General features: G+C 43.2%; 1 protein-coding gene across 7 annotated transcripts in view; it reads right to left on the bottom strand.

Annotated features, from left to right (window-relative positions):
* Positions 1 to 2,920: 2,920 nt before the first annotated feature.
* The window catches only part of kirrel3b (kirre like nephrin family adhesion molecule 3b), a 136,268-nt gene continuing 121,673 nt past the window's right edge, over positions 2,921 to 17,515 (bottom strand). The window contains exons 11-17 of one of the 7 annotated variants that reach the window (XM_086125802.1): positions 14,819 to 14,919; positions 14,014 to 14,224; positions 11,636 to 11,743; positions 11,114 to 11,197; positions 10,708 to 10,823; positions 9,984 to 10,070; positions 2,921 to 7,175 (exon numbers count right to left, since the gene is read on the bottom strand). In XM_086125802.1, the coding sequence (XP_085981928.1) occupies positions 6,714 to 7,175; positions 9,984 to 10,070; positions 10,708 to 10,823; positions 11,114 to 11,197; positions 11,636 to 11,743; positions 14,014 to 14,224; positions 14,819 to 14,919 (1,169 nt within the window). In that variant the 3' untranslated portion in view covers positions 2,921 to 6,713. The remainder of the gene's footprint in view (positions 7,176 to 9,983; positions 10,071 to 10,707; positions 10,824 to 11,113; positions 11,198 to 11,635; positions 11,744 to 14,013; positions 14,225 to 14,818; positions 14,920 to 17,515) is intronic. The other 6 variants (XM_086125803.1, XM_086125804.1, XM_086125805.1 and 3 more) reach the window with 6 other exon arrangements.

Below are 17,515 nucleotides of genomic sequence, written 5' to 3'. Positions count from 1 at the left end.
AAGGTGAATAAGGCTATGTTCACGTGTCACGGCATGGAGCCTCAATCTGAGTTTTTGTTAAATCCGATCTTTTGATGTCTTGGTTCACGTAACAAGAAGAAATGCAACTTATAAAACACACTGACTGCTGGGTTAATATCCTATTGCTTACTGTATGATCACAGGGGGGCAGTATGAAATCACATGCCACGTGTTAACAACTCCAAAAACAGCAGCATTTGGCTTTCAAGGCAAAAAGAATGTGCATCCATTATCTTTGCCATCTGATATTTATTGCAGTAATTTCCAGTCTCCCCTCCTCACTTATTACCTGATATTACTTTCAGCTTTTTGATGCTCTTTTATCATCTACTATTTCATATTTCTCACCCTCTAAGGGCTGACTGCTGCTTTTTTTTTTTTTTGCATTAAAAAAAGGCGCTTCCGTCCTTAAGATGTTCTACATGCTGTCTTTGAGCGCGTCTCGTTCACGTGACTGACCAAGAGCTTTTTAGTGGGAATGTTAGGCTCATTAGAGCCATGACTCATTGTTTTCTGTCCTTTCAACACTCCTGTGTTGAGCATAGGCTTGGTCAAAACCCCAAGGCTTATTAACCCCTCCTGCCCCCATTTTCCACGCTTGTGTGAATAATTAAATACCCCCCCCCCCCCCCACACACACACAGCCTCATGGAACAATTAAGACATTATTACACCCTCTGTTGGACCTCATGCTCGGGGCTGAAGATGTATCATTGGTGGGGGTTGCAATGCATGATTATCTTCCTCATCCCAGCCCACTGCGAAGCATTGGCCAGTTTGACCCATTTTACACTGTGGCCCACTTCCGCATAAACGGCACACACACACACACGGGCATGTGCACGTGCACGCACACACACACACACAGACAGACACACACACTTGACATCCTGGCCATTAGGCAGGCAAAAACATGGCACCCTGAGTCACGTCTGTGCCAGCAGCTGTGCAATGTGGGACACCCATGCAACGGTGGGTGGGCAGGCTGAGCATCATTAGGGTCTGAACTCCACTGTTGACAATGGCCTAAGCAGGGCTAGCTTTTCTCTCTTATGAAAACACAATGTTTCTCCCCAAAACACAAATGAACATGGGGTCACTTTGTAACATCTTTCTCCCAAACTGTTATCCCATCAGGATCATAAAGTTGCTTTCTATCTGGCAATGTTAGTTTTGAAAGTAATATTCACACAATCCCTTTCAGTTGGCTTGTGTGTCCATTTTATGAGGCACTGTGCTGTCCTTTCTGCATCAGCGGTGCACACGTTTCCTTATTAAACTGTCTGGAAATGGGTCTTCACAAACAGGGTTGCATCCAGTGACTATGTATGCACAGCGGATTCGACAGTAGTTGGTGGTATGCCCCACAGAGCTGTAATCTGCCAATGAATCAAGTGAGAGAAGGAAGAAGAAAAAGAAGACCACGATGAGTGTTTATAGACAGGAGCTACTTGGACCGGATTTTACCATTGACCACACTGTGGAACGGGATTCTGGTTAACGTATTTAAAGCTCTTCGGGTGACCACCATGTGACGGAAATACCGCGATATATACAGTATATAGTACACTGCAATTACCAATTTATTCCAATTGAATTTTTCATCTGTTGGACTATGATGTGTTATTTGAGGAGGGGGGGGGACTGATGATAGATGAACCGGCGGACCGATGAAATTTACTGACGGAAGCAGGGTTAAAATAACATCATGGAGCGACCGCCTGATCTGGTTCGGTTTGAGAAAATGGTCGCTGCTCGATCCCTAATGAGGAGAAATGATTGTACTCAGCACTCTCAGTGGCATAGCCTGTTTTCTTGTGTCAACCTTCGACAATTGATATACTTCAAGCTATCTTCATGGGTCGCTGATAGTGTAGTACACTCGCCTGACTTGTCTGCGAGCAGCGTGGCATCGGTTCCCACTCAGTGACAGTGTGGACGTGGGTGTGAATGATTGTTTGTTTCTCTATGTGCCCTTCGACTGACTGAAGTCAGCGGGGATAGACTCCTGCAGCTCCCCACGACCCCTGTTCAGGATAAGCGGTGTCGAAAATGGATGGGAGCTAAGCGCATTTGCAAAATGTCAGCATGCCAACAATTAAATTACAGCAGGTCCCCGCGAAGAAGATGGCATCTATCACATCATTACTGCCATGAGATTAAGTGGTTGACATTTCTCCTCACTAAATTGGAACGAACAGATCCACTACAAACCATCGTCTGTCAACAAGTCGCATTCAACCTCAAGCACATTACGGGAAATATGTACGGTAGCATGCATTTTTTTTTCCATGCTGGCTTCCCTTGTGCCCAATGGTGAAGCACATTGCGCATTGCTGTAAAATTGCTCCAACTCTACGGCAATGAATTTGAAAATTAATTACGTACATACCTTATTACAGTTAGCTCGAGATGTACTGGGACAAGTGCTGAGTTTATCTTTTCAGTATGCACCACCACAATGTATTTGAAATGAATTCATTAGTAAGATTAAAAGGGAGTCTTGCACTTTCCCATTTAGGGTTTGCACAGCTGTTTTTGCATCGAAATGAATATTTTGCTCGTCATAAATACATATCGGGGAGCCAAACATGACGTCAAAAGTAGCGATGTGTGACATTTGAAAGAGGCAGCAGTCATTTTCAAATACTAACTGACGGAAACTAATTGTCAATGAATTAGTCACTGACTGGTTGGAGCTGAAATCATGGAGCAATGTCAGTTTGATTTGACATTGTGGAAAATGTGAGACACACTGCTCGTTTGAGCTCGTTCATGTAAATACTGTATTTATATTTTGACAATGTTCCCTGCCTGGAGTATTACAGTTAGCCTTGAATGACCTGAATAAATTAGTGTGTCTGGGGAACAAAAAAACTCCAAATGTGCACAGAATAAATACATATTTAAATACCACCCAGCATTTATTTGGAAATGGTGTCACTTTCACTGAAAACATTTAGACCAAAATAAATGGAAACATTGTCTTTACTCCCCAAATATACAGAGCAAAAGCATCATAGATTTACAGGCCAGTACAGTTAAAATACTTTTTTTTCTCTCTTCTATTCCATACATCCAGGCAGGCCCACTGACTGAAGACAATCCCAACGAATTTACATGTTGACGTTTCATTTCCACAATTCCCCTGGTTCACCATTCCAAACCAAGTTCACGTAGTGTTTGCAAATGAAGATGCTTTCAGAACAAGAAATGTTCTCATCTGAATTACAAATATGTTGCAGTTGTTCCGTGACCTAGTGTAGATTATATGCTGCCCTGTATACTGAACCATGGTCATCCCTGCTGGGCCTGTCCAAAACGATGTTGGCTCCACGTATTTTGGTTCTTGTACACACATTTTTTTCTTGTTTTTTAAACCAACGAAAAATGTACTGAAAGTGAAATAGAAATTGCAAAAAGCAATTACACACTGAGGAAGTAATTATGATGACAAGCTCTACATTTCAAATGGCACTTTTCCTTTATGTCTTCCACCATGGAAAGCATTGTACATACAAATTGGCAGGCTCATGGACTGATGCTCCTTTATGGACTTTGCTCAACACCTAGAAACACATTTGAGGCAGTAAACAAGTAACCGGTGGCCTTGTCTCTTTCTGGAAGGCTTCCCATCCAATTTTGTGTAGTCTAGCACAGGCTCAAGCTCAACTTTGGCATCTCTTGAAATATATATCACTTTGCTCTTGTTTCTCCCATTGGAACAGGGCAGCCCCCCCCCCCCCCCCACTCCCTTGTAAGTGTTCTGGGTCTTTGTGTTTATTCATCTGTTATGCCCTCATATCTGCGCGCTGCTTGATGTCAGACAAACACAAAGCAGCAGCCAGCGAGGTGTCTACAGGTGAACGGGACGCATGGGCTTTGACTCTCTTAGTGGTGCATTCAAGGCCAGTGTGTCTGTGGCCATGGGACGGTGGAATTGGGAGAGATGGTTGGCCTATCAAATATTTATCACTTTGCTGTGCACTCAGCCTGTTCTTTCAACCAGGAAGATGCTTTGTTTGCTGGGGGTGGTGGTGGGGTGGGGGGGGGGGGGGCGTTACAGAAGCCCCATTGACAAAGACAACTGGGTTACTGTATACGCGTGTGTTGTTTATGTGCGTGGCAATATGAGAAAATTCCCCGCCAAATTTATTCCGAAAATGAAGGCATAATGCAACCGTGCGGTAACATTAAGATTGCCATGATGCAGCACTGCATCTTCATTCAGACTGAGTAATGCAAGGCCCTCTGGGAAAGAATGCCTGAGGGAAACTCAGGCAAGACCGGCACATTTTAGGCCATTTTTTTTTCCTGCCTATGAAAAACAAGCAGATAAATAAATGAAGCACAGTCAGAATGAACAATTAAAAAAAAAAAACCTTGCTTTCGGCAAATGTAAAGTTTTGGAGTATTCTGGGGTTTTTTCGATATGTATTTTTGAATAACAATATGTTGTCCGTTTTTTTAGCTTAAGTTTGATAAGCCTTAACTCAGCGGCATGCCCTTGCACTATATATTTTTTATGACTGTTGTTCTTTTGGGATATGTGTTTAAGAAGAACCAAAAAAACCCCCAAAACAAGTTCAAAAAGAAGGGCTTAATATTACAAGTTGTTGTAGTGGTTTGTGTGCTTTGTGGTCTGCATACTAGATGACCTGCAAGGGTACCTGACCACAACACCGGGCACAGGCGTCATCGTCTTGCTTGGGCCGGGGAGCAGGGACAAACGACAAGGGGACCAGTGCTATCAGTGCTATTCTCTGATGAAAGTCGATTCACGTTGAGCAGAAATGATGGCTGCTAACAATGTTGTAGACGTCAAGGAGAGTGCTCCGGGCAGGTGTGTCCAGACGGTACAGAACCGCTCAGCACTTTTTGAATGGTACAGTGACAAACCCATACTACCTGAATAACATTATGAATCCAGTAATTATGCTCCTACACGAACAACACGGGCCTAATTTCATCTTCATGGACGGCAACGCTCCAGCTCATAAAGGTCACATCGTCAGGGAGCGGCTGTTGAAGAGCGGTGTCCCTCAAATAGATTGGTCTGCACTTTCTCCAGATCTGATTCCTATTGAAAACCTGTGGGATCATCTGAGTCGCCGTGTAGAAGCTCGAAACTCTGCACTCCAGAACCTCAATGCCCTGAGGGCTGCCGTTCAAGGAGAATGGGATGCCATGCCTCAACAGACAATAAGTCGACATGCTCAAGGGCACATGACGAATTCTGCAGACGTTGACATTTTTTGTTGTGGCGTACTCACCATTGCTGTTAACTTTTGTTGCAGTGAATTACTTGAGGTGAGGAAATTAACCAGTGCATCCTTCTACTTCAATGTCCTACTTTCATGATATGAACTTTTTCCATACATTTCACCTGAAAGCCAAATCATTTTGTGAGTCGTGTATATTACATATTGCAGTGACTTACACATTTCACGATAACCAACACAATTGAGCACTTTTTCAGTTAAAAGTTAGATTTTTAGATTTCACTTTGCAATTTCACAAATCAGTCTATTTATTTATTTATTTTAGTGTGACGACAATAAAATGAAATAAAATAAATATTAAAAATCAAAGTCGGGTAGGTAGGTCGATGAAAATAACCATGTTAGTGGAGGTAAAAAAAAAAAAAAAAAGATTCCTTAAATGTAAACTCAAGAAAGATGACTTTGGAGAACGTGTCTCCCTTGATAGGCAGTAGTATCTTAGCGTCCAGTTCCTGTTCCATCAGTAACACTCACTACGCACAGCAATATAACCACAAAAATAAGAATCAATATTACAATATGTTTACATTTCATTCAACATGTATGGCTGATAATTTCTGATGCAGCACGAGTTAGTTTACAGGCTGCGTTTTGGTTCCACCATAGAAAACGCCACGCCACTTCTACAGAGGAGATTGATATACAATAAGCCTATCTTGCTTCGTCAGCACTTTTGACACCACTTCAAATAGTCCTCAAGGCAAAGTCGATATACGTTTTTTTTGGGACGATGAGAAATATTGTTGTCTCTTTCAGATCCAGAAAATAATTTACAGTCATATACAATATGTACACTGATCATCTTTCATCAGAGCGCCAATCCACCTTGGCAAACCTTGGCAGGAGAGAAGTAGCAACAGGCCGAGGTAGGGGGCCGGTGATGGGTGTACTGCAACACCGAAAAAACCTCGTGCACATTGCAGTGATTGTGCTTGAAACTGCAGTACGTGAAAGAGCAGCGGGAAAGTCGCTCCCACTTGTACTCTTTCTCTCCAACACCGGTATGAATGATGCCTTTTTTTTTTTCAAGAATGACAATCTTTAAATACTCTATTTGAAAACGGAGCAGATTATCAAACAAAACCTTGCGGTCTCACTTTCCATTAATCAGCCGAAAAATTCCACGTGGTATGTCAGTTCAAACTCCATGTTTGGGCTGTCTCTGTATTGGCAAACATAGCTCCTGTGGCACGACTCAAGATTACGAAAAAAAAAGACAAGAAAGAACGTGTGATGAAACAACAGGGCAGGCAGTATACGGCTTCTTGACCCACATTCGAGGACAGAAGTCTGAACGGAAGTCTTCACGTGATCAAGCCAACCGTCTTCTGCACCTTCACAAGAACACACGGTTTCACACCGAAGGCTGGTTCGCACCCTGTTTCAACGCACTCCCTCCCATCCTGACTGTCAGACATGGGTTTGCATGCGCTTCTGGAGGGGCCGGGTAAGGTCTGAGTTCTGCGATGAGGACTGGGAGTAGTGGGACGACGAGGAAGCCGACGCCTTGCTGTCTTTGTCAAACTGCACGTAGCCGTCCGGCTTGCTGTAGCTGCTGACGCTGCTGTCGCACTGCGTGTCGATGAACGAACTGGAATCGCTTAACGAGCCACGTTGGAACTCCCGCTCGCACAGCTCAATGGAGCTGCTGCCCATGCCCAACACAAAGCGTTGGCTGTAGTCATACAGACGATTGGGGCCCGCTCCCAGCGTGGAGTAGATGTTGGTGAAGGACATGCCCGTTGGTACCCGCTGCTTGCCCAGGGTGCTTGCGTTTGTCGGATTCCTCCCATCGGCGGACTGGTTCCCCGCTACGGTTGGTGTCGGGTGCTCCTTGAAGGTGTTGACGCTGTAGTAGCCATTCGTGGGGTCCTATTGGGAAAGGGAAGCGGCATGTAAATGTTTCTGATGTAGGGTAGCTGTCAAAGCAACTTACATGGGGAACATAAAGTAGAAGCACTTTTTTTTAAGAGTGTGTGTGCTTAATTGTTGTCTCCTCAAAGCTCAACAGAAGCGGCGGTCAAGCGCATTGTAATTACCATTCAAGAGGGCAAATAAATGAGGACACACGCAGCAATGTGAATCATCGGGATTTAGTCAGCCCCATTCTAACCTTAAAATCATGCTTGTCGCTAATTAAGCCGGCCTGATGATTCACAGTTTGCTACGCAATGTGTCACCGCCGAGTTCAATCATACACCCGTTTTAATTGGAGCCAAACACCGTGCGGTGTCTGTAAAATCAAGCGGGCCTCGCACTAAAACGGCTTTTGTGCCTGCAGTGGTGCCATCGTTGGTGCACTCGGCTGCGGGCGCCGCGCTGTCACTAAGGGTCCAGTTAGGGGCACAGACGTGCATGTGTGTTTCCCTCATGCGAGCGGATGTGAATGACAAACCTAGTGATAGGCAAATCCCAAGAGAAGTGCGTTCATTAATGGGGTAAATGAGAGCAAGCCACCGCGAGGTGGCTCACTTGTTAGGCATGTCGGCATCAGACGGCGGACAAGGGGGATTGTTTGCCTCTGTCCTTTAGCGCTAATTCAGGACGCGCTTGGCCTTCACGCCTGTTGCCATTAAGCGTTGTGGGAGAAAAATAAAATGCTAGCCCCGAAGAAAAACAAGAAAGCAGGTAAATATGGCAAAAACACACCGGGGAGTCTCGGCCAAAACTCTTGGGAGTCTGCAAATTCTGCAAAGGCCACACCGGCAACCACTGGGAAGCTGCAGTGACTATCTTGGCATTCCCTACGGGATGTAGCCGTTAGGAGACAATTAAATGTTGCTCTTCTGTGCCACTTGCTTGCAGCAACAGACTGGTCACATCATGTTTGAAAATTGTTACGAGGGAATTTATCTTCAAGAATAAACGCCTACTGAAGAAATCTGTCCAAGTTGATTTACGGATGCATTTAGATGAAAAGTAAAGGAGTGGGGGGGGGGGGGGGATTTGAGGGGGGCCATTCATCCATTTTCTGTACTGCACATCCCGTTCAAGATTACAGGGAAGCTGGAACAGATCCCAGCTGACTTAATGCAACAGAGAACCCATACAAACACAATTAGAACACGTTTGTTTCAAACAGAAAGGACGCATTCTACAAATGAAACATTTTATGACGTACATGTGACTAGAAGAAAAAAAAACAACAGGATTTTAAGGCACCACACACACACAGCATTTACAAAGCATATGCTCCCTTGTACCGACAATGTAAATTTATTGAGATATCGTTGATGTTTAACGCGAATACAAAAATGTTTTGAAAAGTGATTTTGCTCTTGAGGTAAAAAAATAAAATAAACATTTGATATACTGTATATATATATATATATATATATATATACAGTATATACACACACACACACATACATAAGTAAATAAAGGTTTGCCTGGAAACATTTTACAAGGTATCAAGCCATAAAGTGGCCCATGAATCAGCAAACTGACTGAAGAAGCAGTAAAAAGATAAGCCACCCCCCCCAAAAAAAAATAAAAACACACACACATCCAAGAACCTGCACAGTCTGCCAAATCTTTTGTAGATCAATTCTGCAGGAGTAGTGCACTAAAGGAGAACTTGAATGCCAGGTGCCTCCTTTAGCACGGACTCATTCATTCATGTCTGCTCATCAGTATGTAAATTGGATGAACGGCTACAAAACAGCAACAAGACATTGATTGCAATACTTTGAGTGAAGACAGCTTTGGTTGTATCCAATCGCACTTCTGTCTTTACAACTCGTCCCATATGTGCAGGAGCATCATGACATCAAACCAGGTGAACTTGAAGTGACACTCAGCTATCTAATTTCGACATTTAGCATTCTTGTATGTTGTTACTTGGCTGAAGATATTGCACATTATTGTGTGAATTGCGAAAACATTGCAACAATGTTAAAATACTCTTGCCTGGGTTGCAAAGGGGCCGGACAATTCCGGTGTGATGGAAATAAAAATCCAGGGCTATCATGAGCCGCACGTCATCTCTTTATCCGAGTATCGTGACAGTTTTTTTTTGTATCAATCCCATAATACATAGGTGTCAAACTCAGGTCCTGGAGGGCCGCTGTGCTGCATGTTTTCCAAGTCTGCCTATTGCAACACACCTGATTCAAATGAAACAAGTTCAATGTCAGGCTTGCGCAGAGGTTGCTGATGATCTGATCATTTGAATCCGGTGTGTTGCAACAGGGAGACTTGCAAAACATGCAGGACAGCGGCCCTCCAGGACCTGAGTTTGACACCTATGCCATAATAGGTCACTTACAATGTCCGTGAAGCATTTCTTTTGAAATAAAACGAATGATAAATGAGTTTAATCTGGGTGGGATATGAAATATAATTTAGAAGCAGAAGAATGCTAGTTAAAGAGGAACATCAGGTTAATTAATACCCACAACTGCCACGATGCTTTGGGAAGTAATCCAACCAAATCAATGTCATATATCTTAATGAAATGAATCCTCTTTCTCATATTAAGGGCCAGTCAGGAGCAAATATATTGAACCACCATATGATTATTAAAACTAGACCTGAAGGACACATGTTGCCGCAGGACCAATCACGAAACGAAATTTATAGACATATAAGAAGAAAAAAAAAATCACATATAAAGTAGGTTTGACATGAAAGCATTTCTTCTTTCGGTGCCTCCATGCTGTTGTTGGTCAAGAGTTGTACCTTAATGTGCTGATACTCTTTCTCTTCCTCTTGTAGAACCTCCAGCTGCTTCAGAGCAGACTCCTGCTGGAACTCTCCACGTTCCACCTGCATGAAAATCAAGCGGTCTGAGTGCCTGCGAAAACTCTTCCGTTCAAAGTACAAGAGAACGTCACAGACGGAACAGTCAGAATTTTTGCGCTTTTTCTTTTTTAGTATGAGTTGAACACCTTCACTCAGTGCTGGCAGGTAATTTGGACTTGGAAAAGTTTTCTCTTGACAAAAGTGCAATTTTGTAATTTGGCTTAACTCTTTGTTTTTGTTATTTTATTCTTTTTGTGAGAGCCCTCTTTCCTACAAATACCCCTAGCCTAGAGCAACATGCACAAAAACCTTCGTCCTGGTATGGCTCCAAAAGCGTCTTTCTGTCTTGCAGGCATGTAGCTATACAAGTACACCCACTGTAGGATTAGTCAGTCAGAATAAACACTGCAAACAATATTGCCTGTAACATCATATCGATAAATTTAGCCTCAGAGCCTTGACAAGATGTTTTTTTTTTGTTATGTCCTTACTCATAAAATAATGAATTCCACAGCTTTGCCTGTTACAGTGCATTCATTATGCTAATGTTAAGCTTAAGCTTGGAAAGACCACGCAAAGCGATCAAACCTCATTTTGTCTGGATCCTATTGATGACAACGAAGTCAGGATTGGAAGGAAAGTAGTACATGGTGACACTCACACTCACCATCAGTTGTTTCATGGAGGCGTGCTCTTCGTTTTCCCTCGCGGCGTTGTGGTCCTTGTGTACAATCTCCACCCGGATGTCGTTTTTCGCAGACACAACTCCTTTCAGATCTGTCAGAAAACAGATGGCACATTTATCTCAATAAGCTTGCATAAACACCATTTTGTATTGCTTGACATTCTAATTTCCCCCTAGTGCGGTTTGCAATATTTTAGTGACATCCCTAGGTTTGTGATAGCCCCCCCCCCAAAAAAAAGAACAATACACAATTATTAATCACTTGTTTCCTGCCAAGACAAGATTATCTCGTCCCGCATACATATGCAATCTCGCACAACCTTCCACGGTGGCTCATTGTGTTTGGGACAAAGCTGATGATAACTGTCAGATAAATTCTTACTTTCTGTTTTAATTTTGCTTGCAAGTTCTCTCTGGTGAGCACAGATGGAGACGGGCAGTGAGGGCATAACCAGGTGCGCTTCCTCTGTAGTATACAGACAATAGACATGCTGAAGGGACCAGTAGCACAGTTTGTTCGCTTCTTGGAAAGAGACAGTGGCCGACTGTCTCAAAACCTGAGTCACTTGGTACACGGGTAGGTGGCAGTGAACATAGCGCCTGATGCAAATAGCCTCAAATGTGACGCAGCCAGACTGAGTTTGCGTGAAATGAGTCCTTAGTGCAATCTGGCGTATAATCTTTGCAGCACAAACAAGACGTCCATATCAAGAAGGGATCTCGTCATCTGTGACGGTTTTGCTCCTGTCACGCGTGTGTCTTTGTTTCAAATGCAGCCTTTGTTTGATTTCGTGGAAAAACAAGGTCCATGAGACGAAATGGACATTTTAAGTGTGTCGCTTGGACCTCGTGACACTTTTGGCATGCACGTTTGCATGGGCGTGATGATGGCGAGTCGACTTACTTCTCTGGGAGCGGGCACAACAGAATGCTCCGATGGTGCCCATGACGACGATGAGGGCCACAAAAGCTCCCACGGCAATGCCGATGATCACCGCCACGGGGAGGGATTCTACAAAGAACAACACACAGACGAGAATGTATGGAGAGGAAGACACCACGGACATTTTCTACATTTTAGAACAGATTTCATCAATTATTGCAACAAAAAGCCTTGTGGGAAACATGCGGACAAGCCACGTGAGCTGTACATATATTCATCCATCCATCCATTTTCCGATTCGCTTTGCCCTCACAAGGGTCACGGCGGGTGCCGGAGCCTATCCCAGCTGTCTCCCAGCTGTCATCGGGCAGTAGGCGGGGGGCACCCTGAACCGGTTGCCAGCCAATCGCAGGGCACACAGAGACGTACAACCATCCACGCCACACTCACACCTAGGGACAATTTGGAGTGTTCAATCAGCCTGCCATGCATGTTTTTCAAATGTGGGAGGAAACCGGAGTACCCGGAGAAAACCCGCACAGGCCTGGGGAGAACATGCAAACTCCACACAGGGAGGCCGGAGCTGGAATTGTGTACAAATATCTCCCATTGCAAAAACATACCATTTTACAGTTCAATGTGGCAAACGGCTTTCAAAAAACATCCCTCATAAAAGCGCAATTAACTGTGCAAGCGGCGATTTCAGTCAAAATGTTCGTATATGGTTAACGGTTGTGAATATCCAAATCATCAAACTCTTGGAAAAAAAAGTGAACTGTTATTAATTGCCACTCAGTGTGAAATGAAAATAACCACGAATGTGAGCAACAGAGTAGGTAGTGGGGAGTGGGTGCAGATGGGATTCAAATCCAAAAAAGGTAGTCACGTAAGCCCTTCAAAAGTAAGCCTTTGTTGAACAACATGCTGGCACAATATGAGGATTGGTTTGAACTGGATTCCAAATTTTGCGACTTGGATTGCCAAGATTGTAATTTTTAATTTATTTTTTGTTTTATGAACACTGTTTTTTAACATTATGCTACACACACACACACACACACACACACACACACAAAAGGCCTTCAGCATCCCGCCTTCATTTCCATACTTTAACTGTCACCATCTTGAGCTTCAGTCCCAAGATAAATAGGATTCTTGCTTAAATATTAATGACAAGTCCCGGAAATGTCCCATCATTACAATTATTCTCTGTGTGGTGGTAAACTTCCAAAGGTTTGGGACGTTGTTAGTATTGTCCCTTGTACTGTTTATTACAAACTAATTTCCCAGAAGGCTCTTGTGTGCCAGTGTGTATTGATTTAACCAAAGCGGTCCTTATGTGTGTCTGCACAGACGAGTAGCACACAGGAGGACGAGCAAGATCTCAAACCTGCGGGCAAACATCTCCAGCATTAAAGGTCCTCATCAAACACTTTAATGAGGGCCGGAGTTTCCCACATTTATGACCTCCCTGCAATTTTAAACTGACGCCAAACAACCAAGTGCTCTTCCTACACCATTAAAGGCTGCTTAATGTCTCCATTGGTCAATGTCACTAGCACATAAGCAGAGTATAATTTATCATTTGCGATAAGTGGGAAGACTAAACAACCTTCTCGGTGGTAAAGTGGAAAAGGTCAACAGGGAGAGGTGATTTTCATTTTTAAAAAGCTCTCTTAACCAAGAAAGAAGGAAAGAAAGGAACAATTTTACATCTCTGTGGGATGTTGTACAACCCTCCCGCCATGATTCCTGAGACAGCTGTAGAAGGGTGGTTAGAGTTGTGGCACGTGAATGAAGACTGGTTCCCTTGATGAGCATAAACTCTAAGAACACCGGCGACCTTGAGCAAAACACCAACGTTCCTTCATCGCAGATTGCTCCAGTGTTTTTGCTACGTTTACAACAGTACTTATTCAGGTTTAATGCGGGTAAAATGAATAGCTCCAAACTAGCTATGATGTCGTGAACATGTTCAATGCTAAATTTCGTTTCGACAGACCCAAACCTGTCATGCTTTATTTAGCACAGCTAAATTACGCACCCATTTGGTCTTGGGTCACTCTGCGGGCACAGTTGCATATGTAATACAGGATCCACGGACAGGATACTCTTGCTCGGCAGGATAAGCTAATTGCGACTAATTTGTGGTATTCAGCTGAGACTAAGCTGAGCACCATTCATTTTTCAGATGATCCCAACCAAAGTATCAAAACAATTGGAGTGCCAGATTTGTCTTCACCAAACCAAACAGGACAAGTGTGCAAAACAACGTCACGTAGCACAGTCATTCTTTGCTCCGGACAACAACACACACAAGACACCACGCAAATTCTGTTTCTACCGTCTGACACCACATCCACATGAATTGGAGAAGAGGAAGATGGAACCTGTCGGACCTTGGCTCCCACCTTGTTCCTTCAGGCGTATGATCTCAGTGTCTGAGCCAAAGCTGTTCCATGCAGTGCAGTTGTAAATGGTCTGGAAGTCAGCGGGCACAATGTTACTCATGGTCAGTGTGGAGATGACGCCTTCCTCTGTGGTGACCGTCTCGACGGTGTAGCGACCAGACGTCCCGGACTCCAAAACCGTCTCTTTCCAGGACCAGGCCTGTGAATGGATACGTGTGTGAGATAACGTGGACAATCGTACTGGGTAGGCTCCAGCACACCCGCAACCCCCGTGAGGATAAGCGGCTCGGATAATACACAGATGGATGAAAGTTTAAACATTACGTTACATCACAACTGCGCTACAATTTTGAAGTGTGTCGAAGATAGACAATCCAATAATCAGCAACTGCCGCTTGTCTTATTGATGGACAATAGTCCACTTGTTTTCTTTTTCTCTGAGTTACCAATACTATTTTCCCTTTAAGAACCTGTTGCCTGAAATATGCATGCACAAATACACACACAAACACAAGCATGCCCATTCACGCGTGCGCACACGTTTGCCTGACGCATTAATAATTAGAGCTTTGAGAGCAGCTGTTTATATTAGATCCATAAATCTTGGTTGGATCCTCGCTAACAAAGCACGCATGTAAATCAAACGAGACACAGCAGTTCCAATCCTTTCCGGTGGTGACAAATGGTTACGTAAGACTCCAATGTTGTTCAGCATTTTACCTCCCCTTACAAAGATGTAACAAACGGTTATGCTTGAGTGCTACATAGGACACAAATTGGAAAGGGTACTTACAATGCGGTCTGGAGGTGGAGTACTTCGAATAAAACATTTGATTTGTCCTTTCTCCCCGTGCAAGGCCTGTTGTGTCTGAGTGCTGGAAATGGTGGGTGGCCCTGTGTATTTTCATTAAAAAAAAATAATAAAATAGTTTGAGTACGCACAGTAACACATTACACTGTTAGAAAGTAGAACAAAAATGACAGGAGACAAATTATACGGGCCACATGTAAAAGGATGCTTTTATTAAATGTTACGGAATACTTTTTGGGAGTGCCGTCACAGTGACACACTCAGTGACAGTTTGTAAACTGACAAAAAGTTTTTGGGTTGAATTCACTCTATTTTGTCAAGTGGTTGCAATATTACACTACGTAACTTTTTTTTTTTTAAAGTAGACAATACATTTACTTCAAAAGATGTATCTGTATCCAGATCATTTTGTGCAGCTACTTGATAAAATAAAATGAAGCAAATTCAACACACCATTTTCTTTTCGGTGTATGTTGCCTAACTTTTCATGTGTTCCAACCAACTTCTCATGAGACTGTGATTGATGAAGCGTTCCGCAAGTCAGGACTCCATGGAAAAGATGTATTGCAGTGTCTCGTCCCATTGTATTATCTACCCAAGGACATGCAGGGACTGAATGAAGGGCATGAGACCTCATTCTGAATCTCTTTTTGTTTTGTTGTTGTTGGGTTTTCTTCTGATGTATGGCTTGTTTGAGTTCTCCCACCGAGAAAAAGCATGCCGGGCAGCTGTGATACGGTACGTGACGCTGTAATCGGGACAATGCAGACACAAGGAGAAATATTGCATATTGCAGGTAGAAAACAACCTGCTGTGTTTTATCAGAGGTTTGACCTATGAAGCAGAATTTTAGGAAAAAAAATGTAAAAGTCATATTACTCTCCTGCAACTCATACACAGAGTCGACTTCAAATTAAGTCAGGGGCTCAATGACAGTGTGTTTGGGTTTAACATAGCCCACACTGTTTGTAGGTGTCTTGAATGTTAGCCTAATACCATTCAGGTTTATCTTGAAGGGTGTCTGACAGGAGCCGTTCTGCCCAAGTGACTGACTGGACAAGCATACATTTGCTTTGGGGGCTGTTCACACCACGGTGACCACACTCATGAAATATGTTACTGTCACACTTGACTCAGTTCCTCCCTTGGTTTGTTTTCTTCTGATTCATTCATGTGCAATACAAGAAAACATGGTAGACATGTTTTAGTTTCATTCGTTTTGGATGGGCAGTTTTGATCATTTCTTTTTTTTAGCCAATTTGTGTGAAACGATGAATGGGTTGCATTTATGTTGAAGAACCCCTCTAATATTTGACCATATTTGTTTGTTTTACTCAGATTTTGTTTTGCTGAAACGGTTTCAATTAGCAAAAATTACCTTAAAAAAGGCTCGAAGAGCATTTCAAACATGTTTCAGGTCCAGAAAATTTAATAATAATAATAATCCATCTGATGTTTTTTAGTCATAATTGTTCTCCCTCCCTCAAAATCCAAGAATCGGGACGGGCCCTTCGTCCTGCATCTCTCTTCCCGAAGAGGCCACCTAATTATGGCTTGACAACCACAAATTTCTCAACTTGACGAAATGTGCTGTCCCCCCCACCCGCACGTCGATTCAAACATTTCAATCATGCCGCCGGGGCACATTTCGCACCTATCTGTGCAAACAGCTTTGACTTTCTATGGAATTCCGTCGCAACAATGGATAGATTGGCGTTGGGTCTGACAGCAGCATAATTCTGCTCTTTAGGGGGATTGGAGGATGATTCAACAACTATTTGGGTAACCCCCCCCCCAATCCTCCATTTGTGCCAAGCAGAAGTTTTGTATTTCAAAAGAATCTCAAGTGACACCTTCATCTCCTCTCCATGCTGATAAAAAGTGTGAGGTTATTCCAATAAACATCAAGGCAAGGACATCATCAAACATTTAGTGAGTCTCTTGTGATGTTTCAGGTGAAAGATGTGTGTTTTGAGAGGGTGGCGTAGAAGGCATCTTGTCGATTAGTGAGAACAACTCGCGTCACTTGCCGACTTCCTCCAAACTCTCCGCCAGCTCTACACTGATAAATAATTGCAGTTTATTACTTGTCTCTTATTAACTCATTCACTCCCAAAGACGTTTTTAAACGTCTTTTCAGACTTGGTCGAGAATTGGCTGGTACTGAATGAGTTAAAATGAATGAACATTTTAATGAGACTTTGCCTGATGCAGCGTCGATATGCTACTGGATGACTACAGAATGAATGCCGCTATTGTCTTGAGTGAAATTGTTTTGCAAGCTTATCTTTTTTTAAATTTATTTTTTGGTTTTTCCACTCATTTGCCTTTAATGACCGATTACTGTAACAAATGTGCAAGAGTTTGTTTGAACATGAAACATGCATGTCATTTCTCAGAGTGCAGCGTGTAAACAGAGCGAGATCAATAGCTTGCAGGCTGCGAAAGGACCTGTGGTCTTAGTAAAATAAAGGATCTATTCTATGGATCTGTCTTGCAAATGAGGAGCTTTTTCTCCGTGACTCAAGTTGAAAGTGTGTCTGTATGTTGAACCCCCCCCACCCCAAAAAACCCCCACTGTGATTATGGTAGTGGGCGGCACTATGCCACATCCATTTTCTCAGCAGGGGAGGTCATCAAAGTGTTGAGTGCAATTTGTCACTCATTGGAGGAGACATT

Source organism: Hippocampus guttulatus, chromosome 12 (assembly GCF_054856545.1).
Source record: "Hippocampus guttulatus isolate MCC_2025c chromosome 12, RoL_Hgut_1.0, whole genome shotgun sequence".
NCBI classification, from domain to species: domain Eukaryota; kingdom Metazoa; phylum Chordata; class Actinopteri; order Syngnathiformes; family Syngnathidae; genus Hippocampus; species Hippocampus guttulatus.
This window is presented reverse-complemented; position numbering and strand designations above follow the sequence as displayed.